Below are 26,252 nucleotides of genomic sequence, written 5' to 3'. Positions count from 1 at the left end.
GTGAATATATTGTTGTATTGTGTACAAGTATGTAAAAAATATGTGTCTAGATTGTGTGTGTTGTATTGTGTTGTGTTGTGTGTGCATGTGTTGTGTTGTGTTGTGTGTGTGTGTAGCCATTAACTGCACTGCATGTATGAATCTACCATGCACAAGTCCATTTTAAATCTTGCATGCTCACATATTATTTCCTTTACACCGCCGTTGAGTTTAATTTGTTTGTTAGGTGAGCATTTTAGCTATATCTTCATGCAATTGTGTTTACACTGCATGTGCATGTACTATGTTGACAAACTTTAAAGGTATTCTGTATCATCTGTGTTTGCCTTCCACCACTAGGCATCATGTTAACAATAACGTATAAACTAAACGAGAATACACAGATACAGCAAAAAACATGGGTAATTATAAACACCGAGCTCTATTATGGTTGCACTGTTCAATGTAAAACCACACAATGTGATGTCATTGGAATGACCTTTATAAAGATACTCGAATAGAGCTGTTACACAACTCTCAAAATGGTAGTGTGGTTTAAAGTCCATCCTTGTTCCCTTTATCCTAAGCCTGCTTTAAGGCATTTTCTAGTGCAGTTCCCTTATAAGGCAAGGGCCAGTTTTGCAGCCAGAATACATTCAGATGACAAAATACAGGTTGGGTGTAACCTGCAAATAGGAACTGCAATTGCACAGACACACATAGACATACAACCCCCTCCCTCCCCACTCTCTCTCTCTCTCTCTCACACACACACACACACACACACACACACACACACACACACACACACACACACAAACACACACACACACAAACACACAAACACACACACACAAACACACACACACAAACACACACACACAACACACACCGGCACACACAACACACACACACCGGCACACACAACACACACACACCGGCACACACAACACACACACTGGCACACACAACACACACTCACACAGTACTGAATTGTAGATGTGTACAAATATTTAGAGTACATAAGTGTTGAATATCATACTCTTCAAAAATTACTTTGATTTATGCGGACTGAATAGAGAAATCATGTTATATACTATAGCTATACCTAGCTTTAAGTAGTGTGGTGTTAAAGCACATTGATACCAGCTTGTACTTCAACATAAAATAATGGCAACTGAAAGAGTTGATCACATGCTCTCTTTATTCAAATGCAAATGTATGTACATCTGCGTGAAATGTGCCATAAAAGCAACTAGATTAATTTTCCAGTATTTATAGAATGAGTTTAGCGATTCAACTTAGTATACGTATGTACATACTTTTACACATGTTCAATTACACTATAATATGCTTATGAACACATTGGTTATAATCTCTGTATTGTACATAGCAACAACATCAATCTACCTCCAATACATTTGGAAAATGACTGACGAACACCATTCCTAGTTCAGCACTCAAATTCATGACAATGCACTTTTCCACTATTGCATCACACGTAATCATTTCCAGTAGAGAAATACTGCAAGGACAATAATAATTATTATGTATGCAGTTTATATAAATAAGCTTAATTTTCCTACCTTGGCTCACATACAACCAAATGATTAAATAGTTGTGCATTAGTAACAATATCTTTACATGGTTGACTAGAAGAAAGTGTAAACCTATTTACTAAGCAAAACTGCTGTTGAGGTTGATCTTTGAAACAGAATAATTTCTGACATATGCCTCTCTGAAGTTTCCCCTCTGTATCAATATAAGATAAACAAGAATTGTTTCGCTTAATAGTTCTTGATTTTGTTTTGGCTGAAATCACACAGTTATTTTGTAAGCATAAGTAAGGGTAGAAACAAATATTATGCTGAGACGTGGTGTCAAATGTCCCATAGGCCTTCTGCATACAAGTGATGTCGTCTCTTGAAAAACTGCCTTGATATGGTTTTCCCGTCAGTGACATTTTCTTGCTGTGATTGATAATCCTACACATGTAAAAACACATTAAACATTTGGAATAGGCATTTTATCACACCATATTGTTCGGCTACAAAAAAATGTGTGAAAGTATTTTTGCAAATTAACCTGGCAAAGATTATTATAATGCACACACTGTAACACAGCCAGGTGTAGCCAAGAATTGATAATAGTGTAGTGTATAGCTCCAAATTTACATGTAATAGAAAAAATATCTCAATCCAGGCTTCATGACAATTCATACATGCTTCAGTTATATAATGACTGTATGACTGGATATTAAAAAGGGTCTAGCTTCCGCACACATCCAATTTACCAACTTTGTCAATTCATAACTTCAGACTTGTTTGGTCACTAAGCAAACACCAGCTTTGCTGAATGGTTGCAGAAAATTTCAGCGCTATGTAATTCTTGAATACTAAGTTATAATCTTTCTAACTCACAGAATTGGTGTGTGTAGAAGACCCCCTTCTTGTAAACTGGTCACAAGTGTGTATATCTACCGTTTTGCTCACGCAGAACCAAGTGACAAGGTGGGTTGTTGTGAAATATGAAATGCAATGATGGCCAATGAAATGGAATGGTCCTTTTGATGAATCAGTTGGCTACCTCTAATCATATTCATGTAAGGTTTACCCAAGGGACTTCTGTTTTTGACAGGCTTCAGTAACTAAATTAATTTCCAGTATGTGTCATGTGCCCTTGGGCTCTTAGGAAAGCAAGAATGCACTCCAGAATCTGTGCAACTGACATATATGCCATATACATTTGCTCTTAACAATAATCATATAAATTGACAGTGTTACCAGTGTGCAGGGCCACCTGACATGAAGGAGGTGACTAGTGCAATTTTCATGGCTCAGGACTATTAGGGTCCTATATTTTGCATACTGTAACTATGTGCCCCATTATTTGCTGCTAGTGACTCAGCCTGTGTGCTCTTGCATGGATAACAAATGATCTGTCAAAATAAATACGCCTAGTTGACTCCCACATTATCCTACAAACTGTTGTACTATTGTGTAAAGCTAAGGAGCCAGGGTCTCAACTGAGCCATTGCATATGGTTACATTGCTTCTGGGTATATTCTGCATGTGACCTGCAACAAGGTCTAATGAATCTGATACCTTAATTGTATTCACTAGTTTGTTGGATCTAGGTGTATACCTGTATATAATAATACTTAGCCTCCCATAAGTGAGCAGCCCCAGGCTCTTCACTGACAGTATTTTTCTGTTATTTTGTTTTTGTCTACTTTACAAGTTTAGTACTGGAGGGTGCACACAGAAGGCAGAGCTTGTCTGAGATGTTTATCCATAGCCTGGGAGCCTAAGCAAAAGGCAACATTCTGACATCCGTTGTGTCCACAATTCAGTCAACCATTTAATGTGGTTTAAGCTATTAGTGGTGTAAGGGGTAATTATAAGAGCATTCTATAGCTAACTATAATTACAGTGGCTATATTCTGTTCCATTCCATTTTGCACATTCCATGTTTTACAACTTTCCAGTGACAAGGTAGTGATGAAGTGGCTTTGTTGCTTTGTACCTTTTAAGGTAGGGTGCCAAGGTTAATTAGCACACTTCTGTCAAAACTAAAAGGGCTTCTTTAAAATTATTAGCTGTAGCTAACACACAATGTAAATGAAATGTGGTCATATAATGTAATATAAATGAAACGCTATGAAACTGATGACATTGTCTATCATGCTGTACTAAAGGCTGCACTAGATTAGTCTTGTCAATGCAGACTGATTTTTTCTTTTGTCTTTTGGTCGGGAAAAAAGTCTTTTTTCCGACCAAATGACAAAAGAAAAATACAGTCTGTGTTGACGAGACTAGCACTAGATACAACATCATTGACTTGATCTAGAAACATGACATTTGTATCATACATCTAAAATATACCTTTTTGAATGATTCATTGCTGTAAACAGGATCTCTTGCTGACTGCCAGGTTGAAGGACTTCTTTAGCATAACCAGGAAGTTTATGGTGTTCACTGATATGTCTGATTACCTACACAGCTCAATATAATATCATACAATAATTGCTTTATTTGAATCAACCTGTTTTTCAACAGCTTGTGATCTATGAAATAGTTTCAACAATTCTCCGTTTGCACTTTCAAAAGGAAAACAGCTATGTGCCCACAATGGTCCCATGTTCTTCACAACGTTTGGAATATGAAGTAAATTGTGTATGTTAATCATCATGTGACGCTCTCCTGGCCAAGATGAAAATTAAACTAATGAATTGTGTCATACATACACTAGTGCGTGTTTGTATGTGTTTAGTGTTAAACCTAGTGTGTGTGTGTCTGCACATGTACATGTGTGGTTGCATGCATATGCATGTGTGTAGTAGTAGTATATATAGTAGTGTATAATGTCTTACCATATAGCGCAGCGAATAGAAAGCAGTAATGCTTTAACAGCTCAAAACTTTGTTGGATATCTCTTTCAGTAATACATCGCTGCAACAGAAGGTAGGATGCTTCTACTAACAGGACTATACAGGGCAGACTATACAGGGCAATAATGTGATGTAGAATAATTATTGTGTCAGTATATTGTGTCAGTATATTGTGTCAGTATAGTGTGCCCATGCACAGCCATTTCGAATAAGTGCTAGATCCTTACCATAATCTCATTGCAAAGTTTAATGCTTAGTGATTTAGTCATTGATAGGACAGGATATACTATGTATGCGATGCAAATTATCTACTTTGTCTTTCAATGCACTAAACTGCCCAATCGTTGCCTGGTAGTGTTCATTTGCTGGTGTCCCAAATAAACATTCAGAGGTGCAAAATGCAATGAGAGGTCTCTCACTATCACAAGGGCTCCTTAACACTACAAACATTTTGTTCAGAAAGCAGCTTCACAATACATTCATAGCACCTTGGCATTTGCTATGATAGTTTTAAATTTTCCTAGTAGAATTTTCTGCTGACTGCCTAACTGATGTACTAATGCCTTCAGACAAGTATAACTCGAAAGGCTACAAGCTTGATTTTCACATTTGACGTCACTTCAGCCCTATCTTGATTAGTAGTGATATGAGGGCATAATTTCTACATACACTGCCACACTTCTAAAAAGCAGTTGCCACCTGGCAACACATTTAATCATCTTTCCTTTTATTTGCAATTTCCAATTTCTGGTAATATTAGGTATGTTTGCTGGATGGAATTGGATCATAAGGAAAGTTTCCACATATCAATGGCAGATCCAGGATGAGCGCCTCTAAAAATAATTATCGTGTTGCTGTTATTTAAGGTGGCGGGATACCTGAAGCCATAGGATTAATTACACTCCAGCATATTCTCCTATATCATATACACAAATAGCATAGTGGAAACGAAAGTTTAGGCAATCCTCTAGCTTATTATAAAATCAGAAGAACACGTTGCTTATTCACCGCACAGCAGCGCAGCAACTTTTGGTTACAAAAAAACCACTTCACGTCAATTAGCAATCAAACTAAGGCATATTCAGCTCCAAATGCAGTGACACACGACAGATTTAGCTAACATAGTGACCAGTAGTAGAGTATACTAGTAAGACATAAATACAAGCGCACTACCAACCTTTCAATTTTTAAGACACTGCTACATCACCAAACACGACTTGTGCTACTCCCCTCAACCTCGACAGCCATTGTTTAAAACCACTGGTCATTTCGCCCACACATAGAGTACGAGCCTGTGCAACCAGTTTGTTGATATATGGAACTACAGCGATAAAAACTGACACAAAAATCTGTAGTACCTTGTGTCCAAACAGCCTTCAACTGCATTTACATCACCAACCATCAATTATGCGTGTTGACATAATCATTGTGCGTTAAAGCACTTTTGCCTGTAGATGTTACCTACTCCGCTTGTAGTTGTAGCAGCTTACCTTTACGCCTCACTGGTGTTCTTAACATACACTACTACAACTTTCCAACAAGAATAAGCGTGAGAAATCATTGCATCATCCTTCTAGCTACATATATACAGCAAAATCGAGTTATCTCTGTCTCTCCATAGAGCTCTCCTTCAAACAAAATAACAAAATTCATAGCAAGCAGGCATTGATCCTATGTGTACTACATCATGTGTACTACATCATGTGTACTACATCATCCAGAATGACTTTATCTATTAACAACATGGGAAACAACTATAACAAGAGGCATCAACCGGCATGTGTTCTACAGAAAAAAGAAGAGGTATGCATATGACTGCAAGTTAGTTAGTAAATGAGTTTACTTACAGAGCTACTAAGTCAAAGCAGCAGAGCAGTGGCAGTGAACAACAGCAGCAGGAGCAACAGCAGCAGCAGGAACAGCAGCAGCAGCAGGAACAGCAGCAGCAGTAGGAACAGCAGCAGCAGTAGGAACAACAGCACCCAAATACGACAGTGACAATAATAGAAAATGAAGAGTATTGTTGATTTAAAGGTAGGGTCTGCCTTTATTCTTTCAATATGTAATGATTTCGTTAAAACTACTAAATCACACCATTGTCGATCAGTGCAATACAATGCACACTGAATTTGGTAATAGTAATCATGGCCCCTTTTTAGTTGGAGATTACCATCTCATATCTCTTACTTTATATGGATTTTTAAGCCCCACTAATCCTTGTGGTGGGTCTTCAAGTGGATCAAATACTAACGTATCAGGGCTAGCTGCCAACCATGGGTTGCAAACACCTACCACCAATCTACCGGTTTCAAAAGCAAAACCAGGAGAACTGACCTGTTTAACCTGTAAGTATTGCACCTGGCTAACGTCTTCTTGGAGCAAACCCTAATCTGTCACCCTGTTACCATGAAAATTTGTATAAAGTAGTTGTTTTACCTTTGCAGTTACTTCTGTAGTCGATCTTTGCTTGGCGATTTGTCCCACATTTGATGAAGTAATGCTTTTCCTGCGTTCCTCTAGCCACTCATGTTCACATTCACCATTACTTTGTCCCACTGTTTTGGTATAAATTTGTTTTGCTGCTGTCTCCGTAACTTTCGCATGTGCTTCATAGTCTTGGACCATTAAATCATGTAATTTATCAGTAATCAAATCCATTTGCACTTCCAACAGCATTATGACCTTTATTGTCGTAACGGGAATAGTCTAGTCTCCCCTGTTGAGAGTCAGGGGTTGATCTCCGTTTACGCTGTAGCTTTACTTCCTTAGTAGCTTTGTGTTTGTTGTCTTGAGCAAGGATTTTGTATTTGCTAGCTGAGACTGTTCTGAAAGTGTCCAACAATTCAGAGCAGAAGTATGCACCTACACATTTGGAAGTGGCAGCTCTAGTTTACTCTGTGGAACACTTTGAAGTCTACCTGCTTGGACAACTATTCGCAGTGTATACTGATCACCAGCTTTTAGTAAGTGCATTTATAGTTCACTTGAAGAGCCAGACAAAAGGCTTATTTGTTTGTTGGTACTTACAGCTAGCCAGGTTCCTGCCTAACATGAACATTGAGTACAAACCTGAAGCTACTAATGTCGTGGCAGATGCTTTTTTGAGAGCTGCTGGTCAAAGTGAGAGTGATGGTACCAGTGTTACAGTAGAAGGAAGTGATGCTTTACAGTTGTCAGAACCAGATTCAACCTTGCAACAAGTGCAGACAGATCAGTGTAAGGACCCAGAACTGGCAAGACTGATTGATTTCCTTACTGACAAGAGACTGGAGATCACGCGAGACTCAACTAGAGATTATAGAGTCCGGGGAACGTACAGAGAGAGTTGTTGGCACCAAGACACCTCACAGACAGTGACTCGACTAGTCAGACTTAACTGTATTATAGTGTGATTGTTGTATGATTTTGCTGTCTTAATAAATTATCTAATCGAGCCTTACATCTAGTGAATGCCTGGACATTGAAAATAGTGAAGTCTGTGCAGCTGTGCAGTGAGACCGAGGCTAATATCAAACCAGGAAAATATTTCAAAAAGATTGAGATTATCTTTATAATAATGTTGATGCACAAGCAGTCATTCCTAGCCACAGCAATTATTCCTAGGTTAGTTATCTAGGGACGATTATTATGCAAAAATATTACTTCTGCACTGAGGTGTAATATTTCCATTAGGGCTTCTGTCCTGGTCTCTACCTGAAAACTACTATTCAAAAATTATTCAATTATTTTCTAATCACTGCTCATTGAACTGCATTCCTTGGAATAATCAAAGCCTTCCACCCTTGTTTGGGACAAGCACACATCTTTCTCCTTGATGCATTCATCTAGGAGTTCTTGTAGATCTGTCAAAACAATTGTATAATAGAACACTTTACCATCAGGTTCCAATGGACCCACTTCTTCACTACTTTCCTCACACATATATAATGGACTGATCTGTTTCTCTCCTCTTCCGTCCTGACTACCTTATCTCTTCTCCTGTGTAGCTGTGTATACAAGCAAGTAGAACATAATAATGCTAATGTCCAATATTAGTGATTTTGCTATATAATTGTTATAGCATTGATGGTATAGGAGCTAACAGCATAACCCTTGCTTGTTCATCAAATTCATTTCACATTTAGGTGATTCATACAGGCCTGTAATCATTAACTAGTATAACAGCCTTAGCAGGCCTGTAACCATCTTACTGCCTGTAGCAGGCAGTTTACAGGCCAAAAAGCAGCGTATACACACCTGGATTAGGCCTGCAAGCTTTTGTAAGAGAGTATACCAACAGGGATTGGAAATGGAAGTAACTCACGTGATATCTCTGTACAAACTCTTAATTGACGTAACAGATGTGAAATACCATCTGTGTCACGAGAATGAGTGACCATCACTATAGATACCAGTGCAGCACGAATTCGTTAGAAGCCACTTTTGTGCATGTTGCAGAAGAATTGTAGTCTAAACATTGTGACAATTGAGCTAATTATTGTCCTACTTGACGGCCCAACTACTTATCTGTGTTGGAGTTCACGAGTGCTTTGAATCGACCGTTTACACCCACTTTTGTGGTAATTTTTTTTGCAACCGGACACCACTTCAAACAGTTGGGTACTTTTGTAAGCCTGCCAGTAAGCGCAAGTCTGGTATTTAGATTCTCAGTGCTGTGTAAATGGTGTATTCAAATTACCATTTATATTACCATATTGCACTTTTTAAATAAATTTGCAGTTTACACTTGTGTAATTTTCAAGGACACATCAGTGACCATATGTACAGGGCCGCCCAGAGAAATTGAGGGGCTCAGGCAAAGAATTGAAGTGGGGCCCCAGGGAGGAAGGAGGTTTCCACTCTGAATCACATTACCCAAGCTTGTAAGTCAAAGACCAAAAAAGAGAAGGTGATTACATGCTGACAATGACAATAGCTACCCCTCACCAACCATATCTCCTTATTTATAAACTTGCTACACTGCTTCTCTTAAGAACACTGTGATTGCTCTGTTAGAGTATCTAGATCTGACTGCTCTATTAGAGTATATCAGTCTTTTAAACAGGTATTCAAGGGGCCTTTCCATGGTTATAATTTGCCATTGCAGCAACCAAAGCTGTGGATTGGACCTTATGGCATTTCCAAGACAGACTTAATGTTGGGAACGATTTTAAGACCATAAATCAAGCTAGTCGCATTCGCGTAGTTGTAGCTTGAAAGAAACTTAGTTAAAAATTAGTATAAATAAATACTAGTATACTGCAAATGCATGGAGTAATAAGATCTGCAAAACTTGTTTCTCTAATTATGAGAAGTACAGCTTGCTATAAAAAAAATTATTATAATAATATTATATTGCTTTACAGAATTGTGGTACAGCTACACATAGAAAACTTTACCGGACCAGACCAAAAGTCAATTCTCCAGGTAAGCAAGATTAGCCATGTTATAAATATTTACTGCTATTCACATCCTCTATAGCACTTATGCACATGCACCACTCACCTTGCAGCAACTCTGCCAAGCACGCGATCACGATGGTTGAGCAACACGAAGTATCCACTGTAGAACAACTAACTAAACTAAAGCACTTTCTAATGTGCTTTACTACATGATCGCTACAAAGCTACGTGTTCTCCTGCTGTGTGTATTTGCATAGAACTGGCACAAATGAGTTGCTGCCCAAATTTATTAGAGTTGTGCTGTGCAAAGTGATTGAAACTAAATTAGCAGTTAAAATGTCAAACTTGTCTCAAAATCCATTTGGTGATAGATAACAGATGGAGTTAAGCAAGGTAGGCAGTACTTAAATTATTTCAGGATAGATTTGTAGAGTGAAACGCATGACTCTAATAAATTCGTGTAGTCACTCGTGTGTGCCAGTTCTATACAAGTACAGTAGGAGAATACGTAGCTTTGATACAAATGTAAGGGTCTACCAGACACCAGCTCTGGTAGCCTATGTAGTTAACTAACTAGCTATCTAATTACAATTATCTAAAACAACTTACAAATAACTATAATTGCTTGGTGCAGGAGTCTTGGAGCATCGAGAACAAAGGCACAGGTAATGAAATCTACAGGGAGCATTATCAAAATTAGCTAGAAAATGATTCCATAGAAATTTCTTCAGCTTTACTTTTATTTCTTTTAAAGATTGAGACAAAACAATTATTGGTAGGGAATTCCACAGTCTGGGTAGGGGATAAAAATATGAATTCATGATAGGGTTGGTGTGTGCTGTCTTGGGGTAGAGCTTGGAGCCAGCAGATCTTGTTATACCATTAGTAAATTAACAAAGTTTAGTATGTCAAATTTATCATATGGATGTTTGATGGATTTGATAAAGAATAAGATGTCAGCAATTTCATAAGTTTACATTAACGGCAACACCACACTGGATTAACCTAGATCTGTAGTCTGAATCATAATTAGATGAAATAAATTTGGTGGCTCTTCACAGTATTTTTTCAAGTGATTCGATATCCTTTAATAGATAAGGTCTCACAGTGTTGAACCAGTTAGGAATTTATAGACTGTACATACTCATGGTGACAACCTCTATACCTTTTTACGCTTATCAGAAGATGTAGACATATCACTGGAAGTAGGTTCTTCATCATAACCACCACATGACTACCGGTATACAAATTAAACCGTAGCAAATATGTTTTTCAATTTATATTAAACATACTGAACTGCAGGGCTGCTCAGCACTTGTTAAATGGTGACTGTCATAACGTGGACTGTATCTCTCGAGGACTGTAGCTAGGTCTCTGTGATAACTCAAACTGCAATGGAGCTGTAGATAACTATGTTTATAGCTATACTTCATAGCTGTACCTCAAATTTATCATTATCACTAGAAGAACTATCAGCATATTAATCATGATCACTAAATCTTAAGGCATCTGCATCTGTCTCAGCACCATAGTCATCCTCAAATTCAAATCTTCAGCCAACATTACCTAAGGGCCAAGCTTGCTGAACTACACGATTTAGTTGAGTCGAATCTAGTGAAAGCAGCAGAGCAACAAAAGTTACACTATGACAAGCGCACTAAGCCTTCTTCTTTTGCTTTGAATGACAAGGTATGGCTATCTGTTCCTAGCTCCAACCAAAATGGGAAGGAGGATGGAGAGTAAAATCAGTCAAGACCCCAGTGACTGTTGAAATCAGTGACAGCAGAAGGAGCAAAGTAGTTCACAGCAACAGATTGCAACATCGGGTCCAAGCTATGGCTGATGTCACAGAGAGCATGGTGACTGAAAGTGCAACACCACCATGGACCCCACCACAAGTCGAACACTTTATCGAAGAGACTGTCACCTCTCAGAGCCGTTACCCATCACGGACCAGATGGCCACCACAGTTGTACAGGCCTTAAGCTTGAGGATAGAGGGAGACATATGTAGACTGGACAGTTAGCATTGTAATTGTTATATCTTGTATTAGGAGTGCACGTGGTACTTGCATTAGTAGTTACTAAATATAGCTGCACTTGATTGTTTTTGGTATGTTTATTATAGAACTTGTGAGTGGACCTCGTGGCACATATTCTTCGTATTACATAGGAAAAAAGGCTGTAATAACAGTCCCAGACACACACAGTGCAGGGTTTCTGTCCAGAATATTTCTGGTCCCCAAAAAAGATGGGTCGCAGAGACCAGTAATCAACTTACGCCCTCTCTCAACCAGTTTATAGTTTGGGAACATTTCAAAATGGAGAGTGTGCATCTAATAGAACACCTTATTCAGGAGGGGGGTTGGATGGTGAAATTGGACCTCAAAGACGCTTACTTTGCAATCCCAATTCATCAAGAGCACCAGAAATGGTTACGTTTTCAATGGCAAGACCAATTATATCAGTTCCAATGCCTGCCATTTGGCCTGTCTTCAGCTCCCCGAGTATTCACCAAGGTGACTTGTCCCATAGTGGCTTGGTTGAGGCAACTGGGTATGAAGATAATGTCCTATATAGACCAAATAACAACTACTCAGGAGGAAGCTTGTCTGCAAGCCAAGCTGACGGTGGAAAATTTCCAACGATTAGATTTTCAAGTCCATCACAGCAAGTCTCTTCTTTGCCCACAGCAAGAGCTAGAGTTCCTGGGAGTTCTAGTAAGCTCATCTCCTCCAGCTTTCAGCTTGACACCTCACAAGCTAAAAGGGCTGGAAACCAAAGCAACTCAGTTGCTGAAGAAGTCATCTTCTCAAGCCTTCATATCGGCAAGAGAGATTGCTCAGTTTATTGGCACAGCCAACGCTGCAGCAGTGGCAATACCACCAGCGCCCCTGTTCTACAGATCCCTCCTGAGAACCAAACACCACTTTCAAAGAATGGGGGGTCTGAATACTCCAATTCAACTGTCAGAGAGCGACAGAGAGGAGTTGAACTGGTGGATAAATCAAGCAACCCTTTGGAATCACCGGAGCTTACTGACTCCTCCCCACACTCTCAAGATTACAACAGATGCCTCCATGTGGGGATGGGGTTAGTCTGCCAGAGAGTAACAACTGGTGGCTGATGGAAACCAGCTATCATATCAACTACCTAGAACTATTGGCTGCCTTTCTAGCAGTTCAGTGCTTTACCAAAAATCATCCTCGTCCATTGACCATCTGTTTATATATGGACAATACATCAGCCATAGCTTATCTCAATCACAAGGGAGGAACATCATCTCCCCCACTGTGCAACCTTGCCAAACAGGCATGGGAGTGGTGCATGTCTCAGAACATCACACTAGTGGCCAATCACTTACCAGGCCACCTGAACACAACAGCAGACAGAGAATCTTGAACTCTGCAGGACAGATGGGATTGGCAATTACACCCCAATATTTTCCAGAAGATCAATCAGAAATGGGGACCACTATCAGTGGATCTGTTTACATCCAGGTTGACACATCAACTACCAGAGTATTTCAGCTGGAGACCAGATCCTTATGCGACAGCAACAGATGCCTTTCTTCAGACATGGTCCGGGAAGATATGCTATGCCAATCCCCATTGGGGTCTCATGCTCAAGATTCCCTCAGAAATCAGCCAACAACCAGCAGATGTGATAATAGTAGCATCTGATTGGAAAGCTCAGGCCTGGCCAATACTACTCTCCCAGCTGTTCGATTACCCACACCTAGTTCCCCCACTGCCACATCCACTAGTTGCCCCATATTCCCAACCACCTCCCTTCCAACCACAGGAAGTTCAACTAGCCGTATGGCCTACCTCAGGGGATACTGCCAAACAGAAAAACTTTCTGAAGCAGCTTCAGCATTGCTCATGGCCTCCTGGTGGGGGGAAATCCAACAAGTCTTACAACTCACTCTCACAAGTGGGAACGCTGGTGTACTGAACGGGACAGAAATCCCATTTCAGGTCCTGTAGTAGATGTCTCTAATTTTCTTGCAGAACTACACAAGGAAGGGTATGCCTACAGCTCCCTAGATTCCTATAGATCTGCCATCTCCTGAGTACATGAACATGTGGGTGGGTACCCCATTGGTCAACACCCTCATATCTCTCATGTCCTTAAGGGTGCTTACAACCTTTGCCCCCCTAAGCCTCGATACTCAGGCACTTGGAAGGTGCATACAGTAATCACATGGCTGGACACTATACCCTTATCAGATAAGAAACTCCCAATGGTAGATCTTTCAATTAAGGCTGTACTGTTGTTGGCACTTACTCGTCCTTTACGATCTTCAGATCTGGCTGGCCTGTCATTGACTAATTTGTGAGGGTGCAATTTTTTCACCAACTAAATTAGCCAAACAAAGTTGTGCTAAAAGACCAATAAAAGAATTCTTCTTCCCAATGTTTCCTGACAATCTTAATCTGTGTCCAGTTAACACCTTAAAAGCTTATATTGAACGGACTAAGGCTAGTCGAGGATCTGAAAATAGTGTGTTCCTCACTGCAGTGGGAAAACAGGACTCAGTAAAGCTGGAATTGATACTTCTGTATTTAAAGCACACTCCATCCGAAGTGCTTCTACTTCGGCTGCAGCAGATGTAGGGGTCTCTGTAACAGAGATAATGGAAGCAGCTGACTGGACCTCTGCCAGTGTGTTCGAAAAGTTCTATTATAGGCCTTCACGGTCCTCAACTTTTGGCCACACAGTTATCAATTCGGCTTCAAACCTGCAAAGTTGATATGGGAACCGATTCCTTCGAAATATAATTGATGAATGGCTAAGCTTACGCAGTTGCGACAGCTATTCGTAATTATATGAGAAGAATGAGGTCAACTATATCAATTTTCCCACCCTACCCACCCTACCCAATCGTACTATATAAATTTTTTTGTGTGCATATTTTGTTTTTTCCCTATAGAGACCCCCAAGAAGACTAATGAAAAAAGCTGACTGGTGATCTTGGGCAGGGAATATATGGGGTGGACATTTTAGCACTTTTCTTTGTTACTGTGTATGCTCTATTGACACTTTCCTTTGATGTATGCTTATAAGAGCTGTTGTAAATAAGGAAACGAAGCAATGCAAAGTTGATATGGTTCTTCTCATATAATTACGAATAGCTGTCGCATCTGCGTAAGCTTAGCCATTCATCAAATATACCAGTAAAGTTTCTTGTTACAGCTAGTAGATAGTCTGGGAATAGAATTCAGTGTGAGACTTGACTCACCAGTTCCGTAGTTTTTGTATCATACGCTTTTACAAGCATGAAAATGATAAACACAAGGAACTTCTAGCCCTTTACCATACTTCCTCCGTCCAGTAACTCGACAATTAACACTCCCATCATGCTCGATGAAGTAACCACACTATACGCGATACTACGCGAGGCTTGTGTCCAACAATGTTTCCATCATTGATAACACTAATAGCAAAGAATCCTCGGAATTACCATGTTCTTGATCACAGGTAAGTATTTCACCTATCATTGGCATCCAAATTTCTTTATAAACGTGGTGGTCATGAATAACGCTTTCCCAGCTGAAACTTCTTGTCATCATTTTATAAGCACATGCACTTAACAAGCATGGTGAACTTCAATATTTTTTCTCCAAAATTTATAAGCGCATGCACTTAAGGTGGCGCTGAACCGATTAAGGGCAGCCGCACAAAGTTAATTGTACAGCATGTTTGTAGTAATGTGCGAACAAACACGGAAATTCGTAGACCACAGCGAAGCATCTCAGTTGACTAACAGAACAAGCTCTGTCTGACTACCCAGCTACTTTTGTTGATACAACTAACGTTATTCACGCTTTAAAACTATTAGCTTGTCACAACTCTAGTTAATTCACTGGCAAATGGCACCAGCTGCCATCGCTTATACGGACCGCACCCTGACTAGCTACACCATCTCCTTTCTCGCTAAATAACTTCAAAATTATGAACCACAGACCATAAAAATTTGGTATAGGCATTGGGTAAGCGATATTCCACAATAGTACACTTCGAATTTTCACAATTCGGGTTTGATGGAGTTGTTAGCCAATGTTGTAGTCCACGGGTGTGCATTTTCACTACTTTCCATGTTGTTATCAGTGACAAGGAAAGCATAGAATTGTTCTACATGGTGAGAAATGGTTGGAACCGAAGTGGCTTAGCGCTAGGTTGTTCATTGGCCAAGTTATTTTAAAAATCAGGTTAAGACTTCAGAGTTTTATAGGCGAAAAAATGAAGGCGTGTTATTTCATGAAACTTTGTAGGCTAAACCAAAGCATCACAGGCTATCACAACAGCTTTTAAGGCATAGATTAAGTTGTACACTAGCAAACTTTTGGGTCACTCTAAAATAACTCATTAAGTGCATGGGTTGAAACAAATTGTTTTGTGCGGCTGGACTTAATCGGTTCAGCGCCACTTTAATAACCAGAGTCTACGGTATGCTGTCACATCTACAGAGTTGAGCTTGGTATCTGCAGAGTTGTGCTTGGAATCTGCAGTCCTGGGCTTGTTATCTGCGGAGTCAGGCCTGTATCTGTTGAGCTTGCTGTCTGTAGAGTGGGAATTGATGCCCAAAGACTTAGACTTGGTGCCTTCACAGTTGGCTGCAGAGTGTGGTTTGATGTCCAATAAGTGAGTTTTGTGTACAAAATCATATGTACATACAAAAGTAAAATTATATTTGTATAATATTACCTTTGGTGTACCTACACGTTCACCAACATGACAGCATTTTATAAAACATTGTTCTGTGTGATTTGGTGCCATTGGTGTGGGAATTAAAATGTTGTTGTTTCAGTTCTTTGTACGTTCTGGATCGAACATGTGGTATGTCACCCTATGTTTATTAGTAAGGAGATGTTATAATGGTCTAATATACGGGTGTCACTAAAAGGAAGAATGGGAAAATAGGAAATGGGGAAATAGGAATTAGGAAATGCAATCTAGAAAATTCAGGGTGACGGTGAAGTAACATCATCCGCTTGAAGTCCTAGCAGTAGTTCCAGTAGAATATCTCCAGTGTTGGGCAAGTTACTTTTCACTAGTAACTAGTTACATATTACATGCAGCTGAACTATTTAGTTACAGTTACATATTACCCATAAAATAAAGTAACTGTAATAATATTACATATTATATTACTTTGTGTCCGTAGCCTTAAGCTGTCATGTGTGAAACTACCACCTTATCACGTGACACGATTGCGTTGTTGGACAATGTGCAAGTCTTGATATAAGTAAGAAGCTGGTGAATAAGCCTCATTCAGTAGGCTTCATTACTTCGTTGTGGCTAGGCGTTACTCAGTGGGTTACTAACGAGATTAGTAACTTCGTTACTTTTAGTAATAATCTAATCAAAAACAGCCAAGCTGTAAAAAAAGGAGTGCGGCCCTTGAAAAGGCTATGGTGAAAAAAGATGTGAAATCCAAGGTGGCGGCCAAGAAATGGCTGTGATGGTAGGTTAATGGTAAAAAATTTAATAACGACAATTCAGGTGAATTTGGTGCCGCTTGGTCAATTGGCACAAAATTCACCTGAATTGTCATTATTAAAATTTTTACCATCACAGCCATTTCTTGGCCGCCACCTTGGATTTCACATCTTTTTTCACCATAGCTTTTTCAAGGGCCGCACTCCTTTTTTTACAGCTTGGCTGTTTTTGATTAGATTTCACTTCTTTTTGTATTTGTATACCCCATATCAAGAGTTCATAATATAAAAAGAGAGCATATATTTATTACATGTCAATTAATCTCCACAGGATAATTTGCAGCTGATCTCTCTACTGGGTGACTTGAAATGTAGCTGAAATCTCTACAGGGTGATCTGCTTGTACGTAGATGAACTCTTTACAGGATTCTCTCTACAGGGTGACTTGACTCTAGCTGAACTCTCTGCAGGGTTATCTGTTTGTAGTTGAATTCTCTACAGGGTGACTTGTTTGCAGCTGAACTCTCTACAAGGTAACTTCTTCTAGCTGATCTGTCTACAGGGTGACTTGTTTCTAGCTGGTCTCTCTACAGGACGATTTGTTTGTAGCTGAATTCTCTACAGGGTGATGTGTTTGCAGCTGAACTCTCTACATGGTGGTTGCTTTGTAGCTGAACTCTCTAAAAGGTGACTTCTTCTAGCTGAACTCTCTACAGTGTGATCTTTTCATAGCTGCATGAACTCTCTACAGGATGATTTGTTTGCAGCTGAACTCTCTACATGATGATTTCTTTGTAGCTGAACTCCCTACAAGGTAACTTCTTCTAGCTGATCTATCTACAGGGTAATTTGTTTGTAGCTGAGTTCTCTACAGGGCGTTTGTTTGCAGCTGAATTCTCTACATGGTGGTTTCTTTATAGCTGAACTCTCTACAAGGTGACTTCTTCTAGCTGATCTCTCTACAGGGTGATTTGTTTGTAGCTGAACTCTCTACAGGTGATTTGTTTGTAGCTGAACTCTCTACAAGGTGATACTTCTAGGTGATCTCTCTACAGGATGACTTGTTCCTAACTGAACTCTCAACAGGGTGATCTGTTCATAGCTGAACTTTCTACTGGGTGATTTGTTTGCAGCTAAACTCTCTACATGGTGGTTTCTTTGTAGCTGAACTCTCTACAGGTGATTTGTTTGTAGCTGAACTCTCTACAAGGTGATACTTCTAGGTGATCTCTCTACAGGATGACTTGTTCCTAACTGAACTCTCAACAGGGTGATCTGTTCATAGCTGAACTTTCTACTGGGTGATTTGTTTGCAGCTAAACTCTCTACATGGTGGTTTCTTTGTAGCTGAACTCTCTACAAGGTAACTTATACTACCTGATCTCTCTACAGTGTGACTTGTTTCCAGCTGATCTGTGATTTGTTTGTATCTGAACTCTGTACAGGCTGATTTGTTTGCAGCTGAACTATCTACATGGCGGTTTCTTTGTAGCTGAACTCTCTAAATGCTGACTTCTTCTAGCTGATCTCTCTACAGGGTGACTTGTTTCTAGCTGAACTCTCTACAGGTGATTTGTTTGCAGCTGAACTCTCTACATGGTGGTTTCTTTGTAGCTGAACTCTCTACAAGGTAACTTCTTCTAGCTGATCTTTCTACAGGGTGATTTGTTTGTAGCTGAATTCTGTACAGAGTGATTTATTTGCAGCTGAACTCTCTACAAGGTGACTTCTTCTAGCTGAACTCTCTACAGAGTGATTGATTTTTTTTGCAGCTGAACTCTCTACATGGTGGTTTCTTTGTAACTTAGCTCTCTACAGGGTGATTTGTTTGTAGCTGAACTCTCTACAGGGTGATCTGTTCGTAACTGAACTCCCTACAAGGTAACTTCTTCTAGCTGATCTTTCTACAGGGCGATTTGTTCGTAGCTGAGTTCTCTACAGGGTGATTTGTTTGCAGCTGAACTCTCTACATGGTAGTTTCTTTGTAGCTGAACTCTCTACAATGTGACTTCTTCTAGCTGAACTCTCTACAAGATGACTTGTTTCTAGCTGATCTCTGTACAGGGTGACTTGTTTCTAGCTGAACTCTCTACAGGGGATTTGTTTACAGCTGAACTCTCTACATGGTGGTTTCTTTATAGCTGAACTCTCTTCTAGCTGATCTCTCTGCAGGGTGATTTGTTTGTAGCTGAACTCTCTACAGGTGATTTGTTTGTAGCTGAATTTTCTACAAGGTGATACTTCTAGCTGATCTCTCTACAGGATTACTTGTTCCTAACTGAACTCTCAACAGGGTGATCTGTTCATAGATGAACTTTCTACTGGGTGATTTGTTTGCAGCTTAACTCTCTACATGGTGATTTCTTTGTAGCTGAACTCTCTACAAGGTAACTTCTTCTAGCTGATCTTTCTACAGGGTGATTTGTTTGTAGCTGAATTCTCTACAGGGTGACTTGTTTCTAGCTGATCTCTGTACAGGGTGACTTGTTCCTAGCTGAACTCTCTACAGGTGATTTGTTTGCAGCTGAACTCTCTTACATGGTGGTTTCTTTGTAGCTGAACTCTCTACAAGGTGACTTCTAGCTGATCTCTCTACAAGATGACTTGTTTCTAACTGAACTCTCTACAGTGTGATCTGTTCATAGTGGAACTTTCTACTGGGTGATTTGTTTGCAGCTGAACTCTTTGCACGATTGTTTCTTTGTAACTGAACTCTCTACAAGGTAACTTCTTCTAGCTGATCTCTCTACAGGGCAATTTGTTTGAGCTGAACTCTCTATTAAGTACCTTCTTCTGGCTGATCTGACTACAGGGTGACTTATTTGTAGCTGAATTCCCTACAGAATAACTTACAATGTAATATAATTGAATAAATTATAAATGCAGCTGAATGCTTTATTAGGGTGACTGTTCTATTAGAGTATCTCGATCTCGCATTTGCTACACGTAGTTGCGTTTCGAATCATAACTCAGTGGTTTGTAATCCGATTCTTCTGTACTACTGCAAGGTCTTTCTATGATGATTATTCCAGCTACATACTGATTTTCAGCTCATTGCTCTAAGCGGTTTGCCTGATAGACACGAAAACTAATAGTATTTTTATTCATAAAAATCGATCGCGTAATTTTGACACAAGTTGAGTTTTGTGTCATATCTCTGTGGTCTTTATCCCGATTCCTTTCAAACCACAAAAATGCACTCCTACGATGGTTGCTCCATCTACATAGCAATTTTCAACTGATTCCTCAAAGGAGTTTACCCTGTAGGCGTGACAGACCTTCGACCTTATTTTACGCAAATAATCGGTCATAACTCCGTGAATGTTCATTGGATTCCTACCAAAATTGGTACAAAGATCCGCCTTAATGAGCCCTTTAAGTGTGCCAAATTTCAGCCCGATCCGAGCACGCATTTGTGTTTTATGGCGGATTTTGCGAAGTGTGCGAAATGAAGTAGAAGAAGAAAAAAACGAAGAAATTAAAACGAAATTTTGTTCGCTCGTATCTCGGAAATGAGCAATTTTCTTCAAATTTGGTGTGTAGACTCCCCTTGCTGGCCAGCACCTCTCTAGCAAATTTGGTTCCAATCGGATAAGAGATCACAGAGCTACATAAGTGTGAAAATTGCGTTTTCTTTCTTCCTGTTAATATACTCACGGGTGGCACGCCGGCTTCTTGGGCCGCACGACACACTACCGTGTGTCTTGATATTACGTAATATTAGATTCATTACAGTAACTATATTACTTAGGTAACGCGTTACATTTGCAAGTAAAGTAACTTGAGTTATATTACCTGTTTTTATAGCGTATTTCGTTATATTACTTTGTTACCACAAAAGTAATAATATTACGTAACGCGTTACTCCCAACACTGAATATCTCCTCATGACAATACTAAGAAGCCATTTATTGTGAGCCAAACGTCTATAGAAAACTATGGCCTCTTTCCCCATTCCCCAGTAGTGGGGGGTAAAAAAAGCCTGCTCTATTTCTCCAAAGAAGGGTATTCCCATTGTCAATATATATTGGCCGCAACATACATCAGCAAACTAGATGAGGAAAACTGATAATGCAGTTGTATCAAATGGGCATCAGCATTTCTTATGATCACTGGTGATTCTGGGGGAGGGGGGGGGATGGCCCCCTGCTGAAAAATTAACATTTATAATTTATTAGCATAAATTTTAAACTGCTTTCAAGCCTTTAAATTGCAAAATCCTGTAGCAGAAATTCTGCTTATATTACAGACAAACAATAATAGTTATGCAGTGCCATACTTGGCCCCCCTGTAGGTCAGGTCTAGAACCACCACTGCAAATGATAGGGTGATAGGCCCTGAGGACCTTAATGCTCATACGTAATCGATATGAACAGGATGGAGTTGTATTGCCTGCCTGTTTCAAGAAAGGATTATTTACTGTTGGTGCCATGGTGCCATTGATAATTTGGATTATAATCCTTCCTCGACCACTTCTCAATCTTCGTTTCATGAACTGGAATTAGTCTTTTCCAATGAAACATAACCCTGGCATTGATAAACCACGTACATCATTGATTGCCAGACTCTGCAATTAGGAAATATAGCCTCCCAGTTAGCTATGAAGTTGTTCCTGTTGTTGCTTTGAAACCTAACAACATTGTTGGATCAAGGCTTAGCTGTACTGCGGGAAAAATGCAGACCCATCTTGATGAAGCATTCACAAAACAGAAGTCATGGACTGATCATGCTCTAGGTCTATTAACAAAGGAAGGCCTTTATTAAAGATGACAAAATGGCTTGGGATGCATACCATGCCTTACACCAGCTTTCAGCAGAAGATCCTCCAAGTATGTGTGTACTTCTTCCATGAAAAAGCAGCTACTCCCTCAATGATTAAGCATGGAATGGATATTCAGAGACAGACAATTGCTTATCTAAATCTAGGTCAAATCCCTGTGACTACTTTTGACCAGCCTCTTTGCTATTGCTAAACATGTACAATGGAAATGGCCAACTACACAAGGTGAGAATATGCATGTTGTGATGCTTCTGGGACTACATACAGAAATGGCCCTTAGATGTTTTGGAAGGCCCTGGCTGGACAACAGCATTGACAGAAGCTGAAATAATCTCTATTTGATTCCCTTTTGAATGTAGCACACTTTGCACGAAACAGACACGCTCACCAGGTGACCATCAAAGCTCTTCAAAAACTTCCAACAATAAGCTTACTTACAATCAAACACTGATATTCCATTTTTAGCATGGAGACATAAAATGTGTGGAAGTAGTCCTATTGTTCCGGGACTTCATTATAACATATGAAATGCTAATTCTTAAAAGTGCAAGAAAAAATTAGGAATTTTCCATATGAGTAGGGACTGCAGCAATAAAAAGCACTGAAACAAGCCAATGAGACAAAACACAACTGAATGATTGCATTTTAATCCCTACTTTAACCCGGCAGGTTAAAGTTGCAATCATTACATTTTAATCCCTACATTAACCTGGCAGGTTAAAGTAGGGATTAAAATGCAATCATTCAGTTGTGTTTTGTCTCAGTGGCTTGTTTCAGTACTTTTTATTAGGTTAAAGTAGGGATTAAAATGCAATAATTCAGTTGTGTTTTGTCTCAGCGGCTTGTTTCAGTGCTTTTTATTGCTTCAGTCCCTACTCATATAGAAAATTCATAATTTTTTCTTGCACTTGTTTGTGTACTTTTTTTTGTAAATTTTATAGAATAACATATCAAAAATAGTTTGTACATTTATGACCTTTTTTATTTTTCCAACAATAACCAGTTATCCGCACATTTTCTCGTAGTCATATTACTGCAACTGGACTGGAAATGTCACTGAGGCCAAAGCGTTGTGTTTCTAGGCCAAACTACACTACACTAGTTGATGTAAAGATCCCTAAGAGGACGAGGATGAACTATGTCCATCGCGAGAGGGAAGTGGGGCATGACCTTGGGCATGATCGGCTGTACAGGCTTGAAATTGTAGAAGAGGATGTTGACGACCCATCTCGTGTAAAGGTATTGCCGATTGTTGAGAGTTTAAACAATAAATTAATGTAGACTCGGTATAAGTCTTGTGTGGAAAATACATATAACCACGTGTGGTCGTGGTATTGCAAATATTCAGAAATATCCGACTTGTCCTTAGTGTTAATGGCTTGTAAAAGACTTATTTCAATGGACATTAAATTATTGTTGCTTGCAGTGTGTATCTGTTTGTAACGACGATGAAGCATTTCGCATAGAGCACCTCCTCCAAAGCAGTAGTATACACCGTCCAGGGACATCATGACTGGTTTACTAGCTGCAACAGAACTACAGTGCTCCTTACAAAAGTGTATCCATTTTTGCCTGAGCTCCGTTAACACTGGGTGAACACTCTCTTCGAGATTGATATCTGTCAACAAGTACTGTTCTTCCAGCAAAAACGCGCTACAAAAGGATAACCATCTTAGTTGAAACTCAAGCTGGGAATTTTTCTCTTTCTTGCATTCAATGCCACAAATTTATCACGATGAAACTCTACTAACTCCTGTAGCAACTGCTGTTCATCACACAATTCTAATTGGTAAGCTAAAATGAGTTGTGAGAATTACTGTTAACTATGCACACGCTACAGGTAATTTTACGACCATACTGGCAGAAAGCTGGATGTGTATCAGGTCAAAGTTTGACAGTGGGAAGCAAATCAATAGAGTCCAGAGCAGTTCCTGGTAAGCCTGTTGTGCTGCAATTTGGGACCATCTTGGGGACCAGAGGCATGTGAGAAAGCTATTGGCACTCCACCTGATGTTTTCATGGTTACTGGACAGAATGATGTACAACACTGTGAGAAGGATAGGAAGTGGAAGGCAAAAGAATGGAGGAAACGAGCAAAATACAGTGCAGCATCTGTTGATAACAGTATAAGCTCACAAACAGCATACTCCAGGTAATGCAAAAGTTTACAGTTATTGCAATATCCTATCCTGAAGTGGAAGGCTAAAGAATGGAGAAAGTGGATGGCTAAAGAATGGAGGAAACAAGCAAAATACAGTACAGCATCTGTTGATAACAGTATAAGCTCAGGAAGAGCATACTCCAGGTAAAGCAAAAGTTTACAGTTATTGCAATATCCTATCCTAAAGGAAGTGGAAGGCTAAAGAATGGAGGAAACAAGCAAAATACAGTACAGCTGCTGTTGATAACAGTATAAATTCACGAAGAGCATACTCCAGGTAATGCAAAAGTTTACAGTTATTGCAGAATATACATACCAGTTAATGGGAACACACATTTTACCATGTACCATACTAATTCACGTAAAATATATAATAGTTATGCGGGCACAATGTGGAGTCTATGAAATTTATAAACCCGAAGGCCAGGGCTGTAGCGCATGAGCGAAGCGAGGGCGCTACTAAGGGCCTGAGGGTTTATAGATTTCATAGACTCCACATTGTGCCCGTGTAACTGCTTTAGACTCTATTTCACATTACACTCAGATTACTTACCTCATCCACGGCTGTTTCTGCTGTAGGCTCGGCAAAACAGGCTGGTTTTCTTGCGATAATACTAGCGCCACCGCAACTACGCGTACTCACGTGACAAAATAATTGCGCTCGTTAAACCACTACACGTGAACAATGCATAGTGATTGGATGAACCTAGATATTGAGCCCTGATGGCGTGAAGTATATTAGAAAACAAGGTGGAGTATATGAGATGTATTACCCACCCAAAACAGCCTAAATAGAGTCTAACTATTTGTTATCACTTTATTTATTACTGATACTTAACTTCTTCAAGAACCCTTGAACTGAAACAATGTCAACGTGGTGTTTCTAAATATAGATTTGCACACAAATTACGTAAAAAATATTTTCCTATTATATTCAGTAAGTAGCAGGTATCCCGTAACCTAAAGCGATAATGATTCAGAAGTTGATTTGATGGAGTTCCCTTCAGGATCAATTCAGCGACTTTATGGCGAGAATTGGTAGTCAGGATCAAAGAGGCTCTACATCCAGTAGAAAAGGTCTTGTTGTTAGAGATGCACTTCACTCCAAGGCTGGGAGTTCAAGGGTGCAAGTTTACACAATACTACACACTTTGACGACTTGCTTGGAGCCAAGCAAGTGAAGTTACAGGTGAAGTTTAGTTTACAAGTGACGAAGAGGAAAATAGACTATCAGCTTAAACGTGATGGCACAATGTAATAGGTCTGCAAAAGGTTTTCAGTTAGTATTTTAATTTGTACATGGCGATGGCACTTTAGAACAGTGGAGTGGCATCATTGGACATACACATAATTAGTGTACTTGTAATATACCTCTGTTGTAATAAAACAAAATACATAAACAAAAAAATCAGGTACAGTGTTAATTACAACACACATGTAATGTCTCTGTTACTATGGTTTTTGTTTACATGTTTTTGCATTGTGACTGATTTGCTTACAAATTCTACAAACATGACTTAACTTTTGTCAACCATAGCTATTGTTTTCCAATTTTTCTAATCTGTTCTGCTTAAGAATAATTTGCTTTAGACACTCTTTATCATGGTGATTAGTGCTACGAAAATAATATTTTGTAACATTGTAATTTAACTTCTCTAATCCCTGTTGGCATTGTCCCATGGACCACTAGAAACTCGGACAAGTAGATGTATATATGGGGTATTTGGTAAACTTCTTTATATAGTTTCAACCAGAGGTGGTATGAATTTGAAATATCACATGTGACATTTTTCCAGTTAATCGAACAGTTTGATACATATTGAAAAAGTTGGTCGGCAGCCTGAGGAACAGCTGGAAAAAGAGTTAGGATAGATATTTTAGAATACACTTTAACTTTCTCTGGACCTGTCAGATCTCTCCATTTTGTCTCTTTAGTGCAAAACTTTGGCGGATCGTCTAAAATAGGAGATTGGTGAGGAAAACATTAGCAAATTCATTTTTGTTGTCGTAGAAATCATCTGTATCAGCCAGAATACCATCGTTGCAATCAGGGCAGTAAATCTTTGGAAATCTGTGCACAGTGACACTATAAAGAACAGTTATCTTTATATTCCTGT

The 26,252-nt window shown here is 39.4% G+C and overlaps 1 protein-coding gene and 1 long non-coding RNA gene across 2 annotated transcripts; one reads left to right on the top strand and one right to left on the bottom strand.

Moving 5' to 3' along the window:
- Positions 1–1,606: 1,606 nt before the first annotated feature.
- Positions 1,607–4,159, bottom strand: LOC136244966 (uncharacterized). The gene is made up of 3 exons (XR_010695672.1): positions 4,024–4,159; positions 3,864–3,973; positions 1,607–1,964 (listed from the first exon to the last, which is right to left on the bottom strand). It is a non-coding gene; the product is annotated as an uncharacterized lncRNA (long non-coding RNA).
- Positions 4,160–12,118: 7,959 nt separating this feature from the next.
- Positions 12,119–12,847, top strand: LOC136244842 (uncharacterized). The gene has a single exon (XM_066036388.1). It carries the CDS (start codon positions 12,119–12,121, stop codon positions 12,845–12,847), a length of 729 nt encoding a protein of 242 aa, XP_065892460.1.
- Positions 12,848–26,252: the final 13,405 nt, after the last annotated feature.

Source organism: Dysidea avara, chromosome 14 (assembly GCF_963678975.1).
Source record: "Dysidea avara chromosome 14, odDysAvar1.4, whole genome shotgun sequence".
Taxonomy (NCBI): domain Eukaryota; kingdom Metazoa; phylum Porifera; class Demospongiae; order Dictyoceratida; family Dysideidae; genus Dysidea; species Dysidea avara.
Note: the sequence above shows the minus strand (reverse complement) of the source record. Positions and strands in the feature narration are given on the sequence as shown.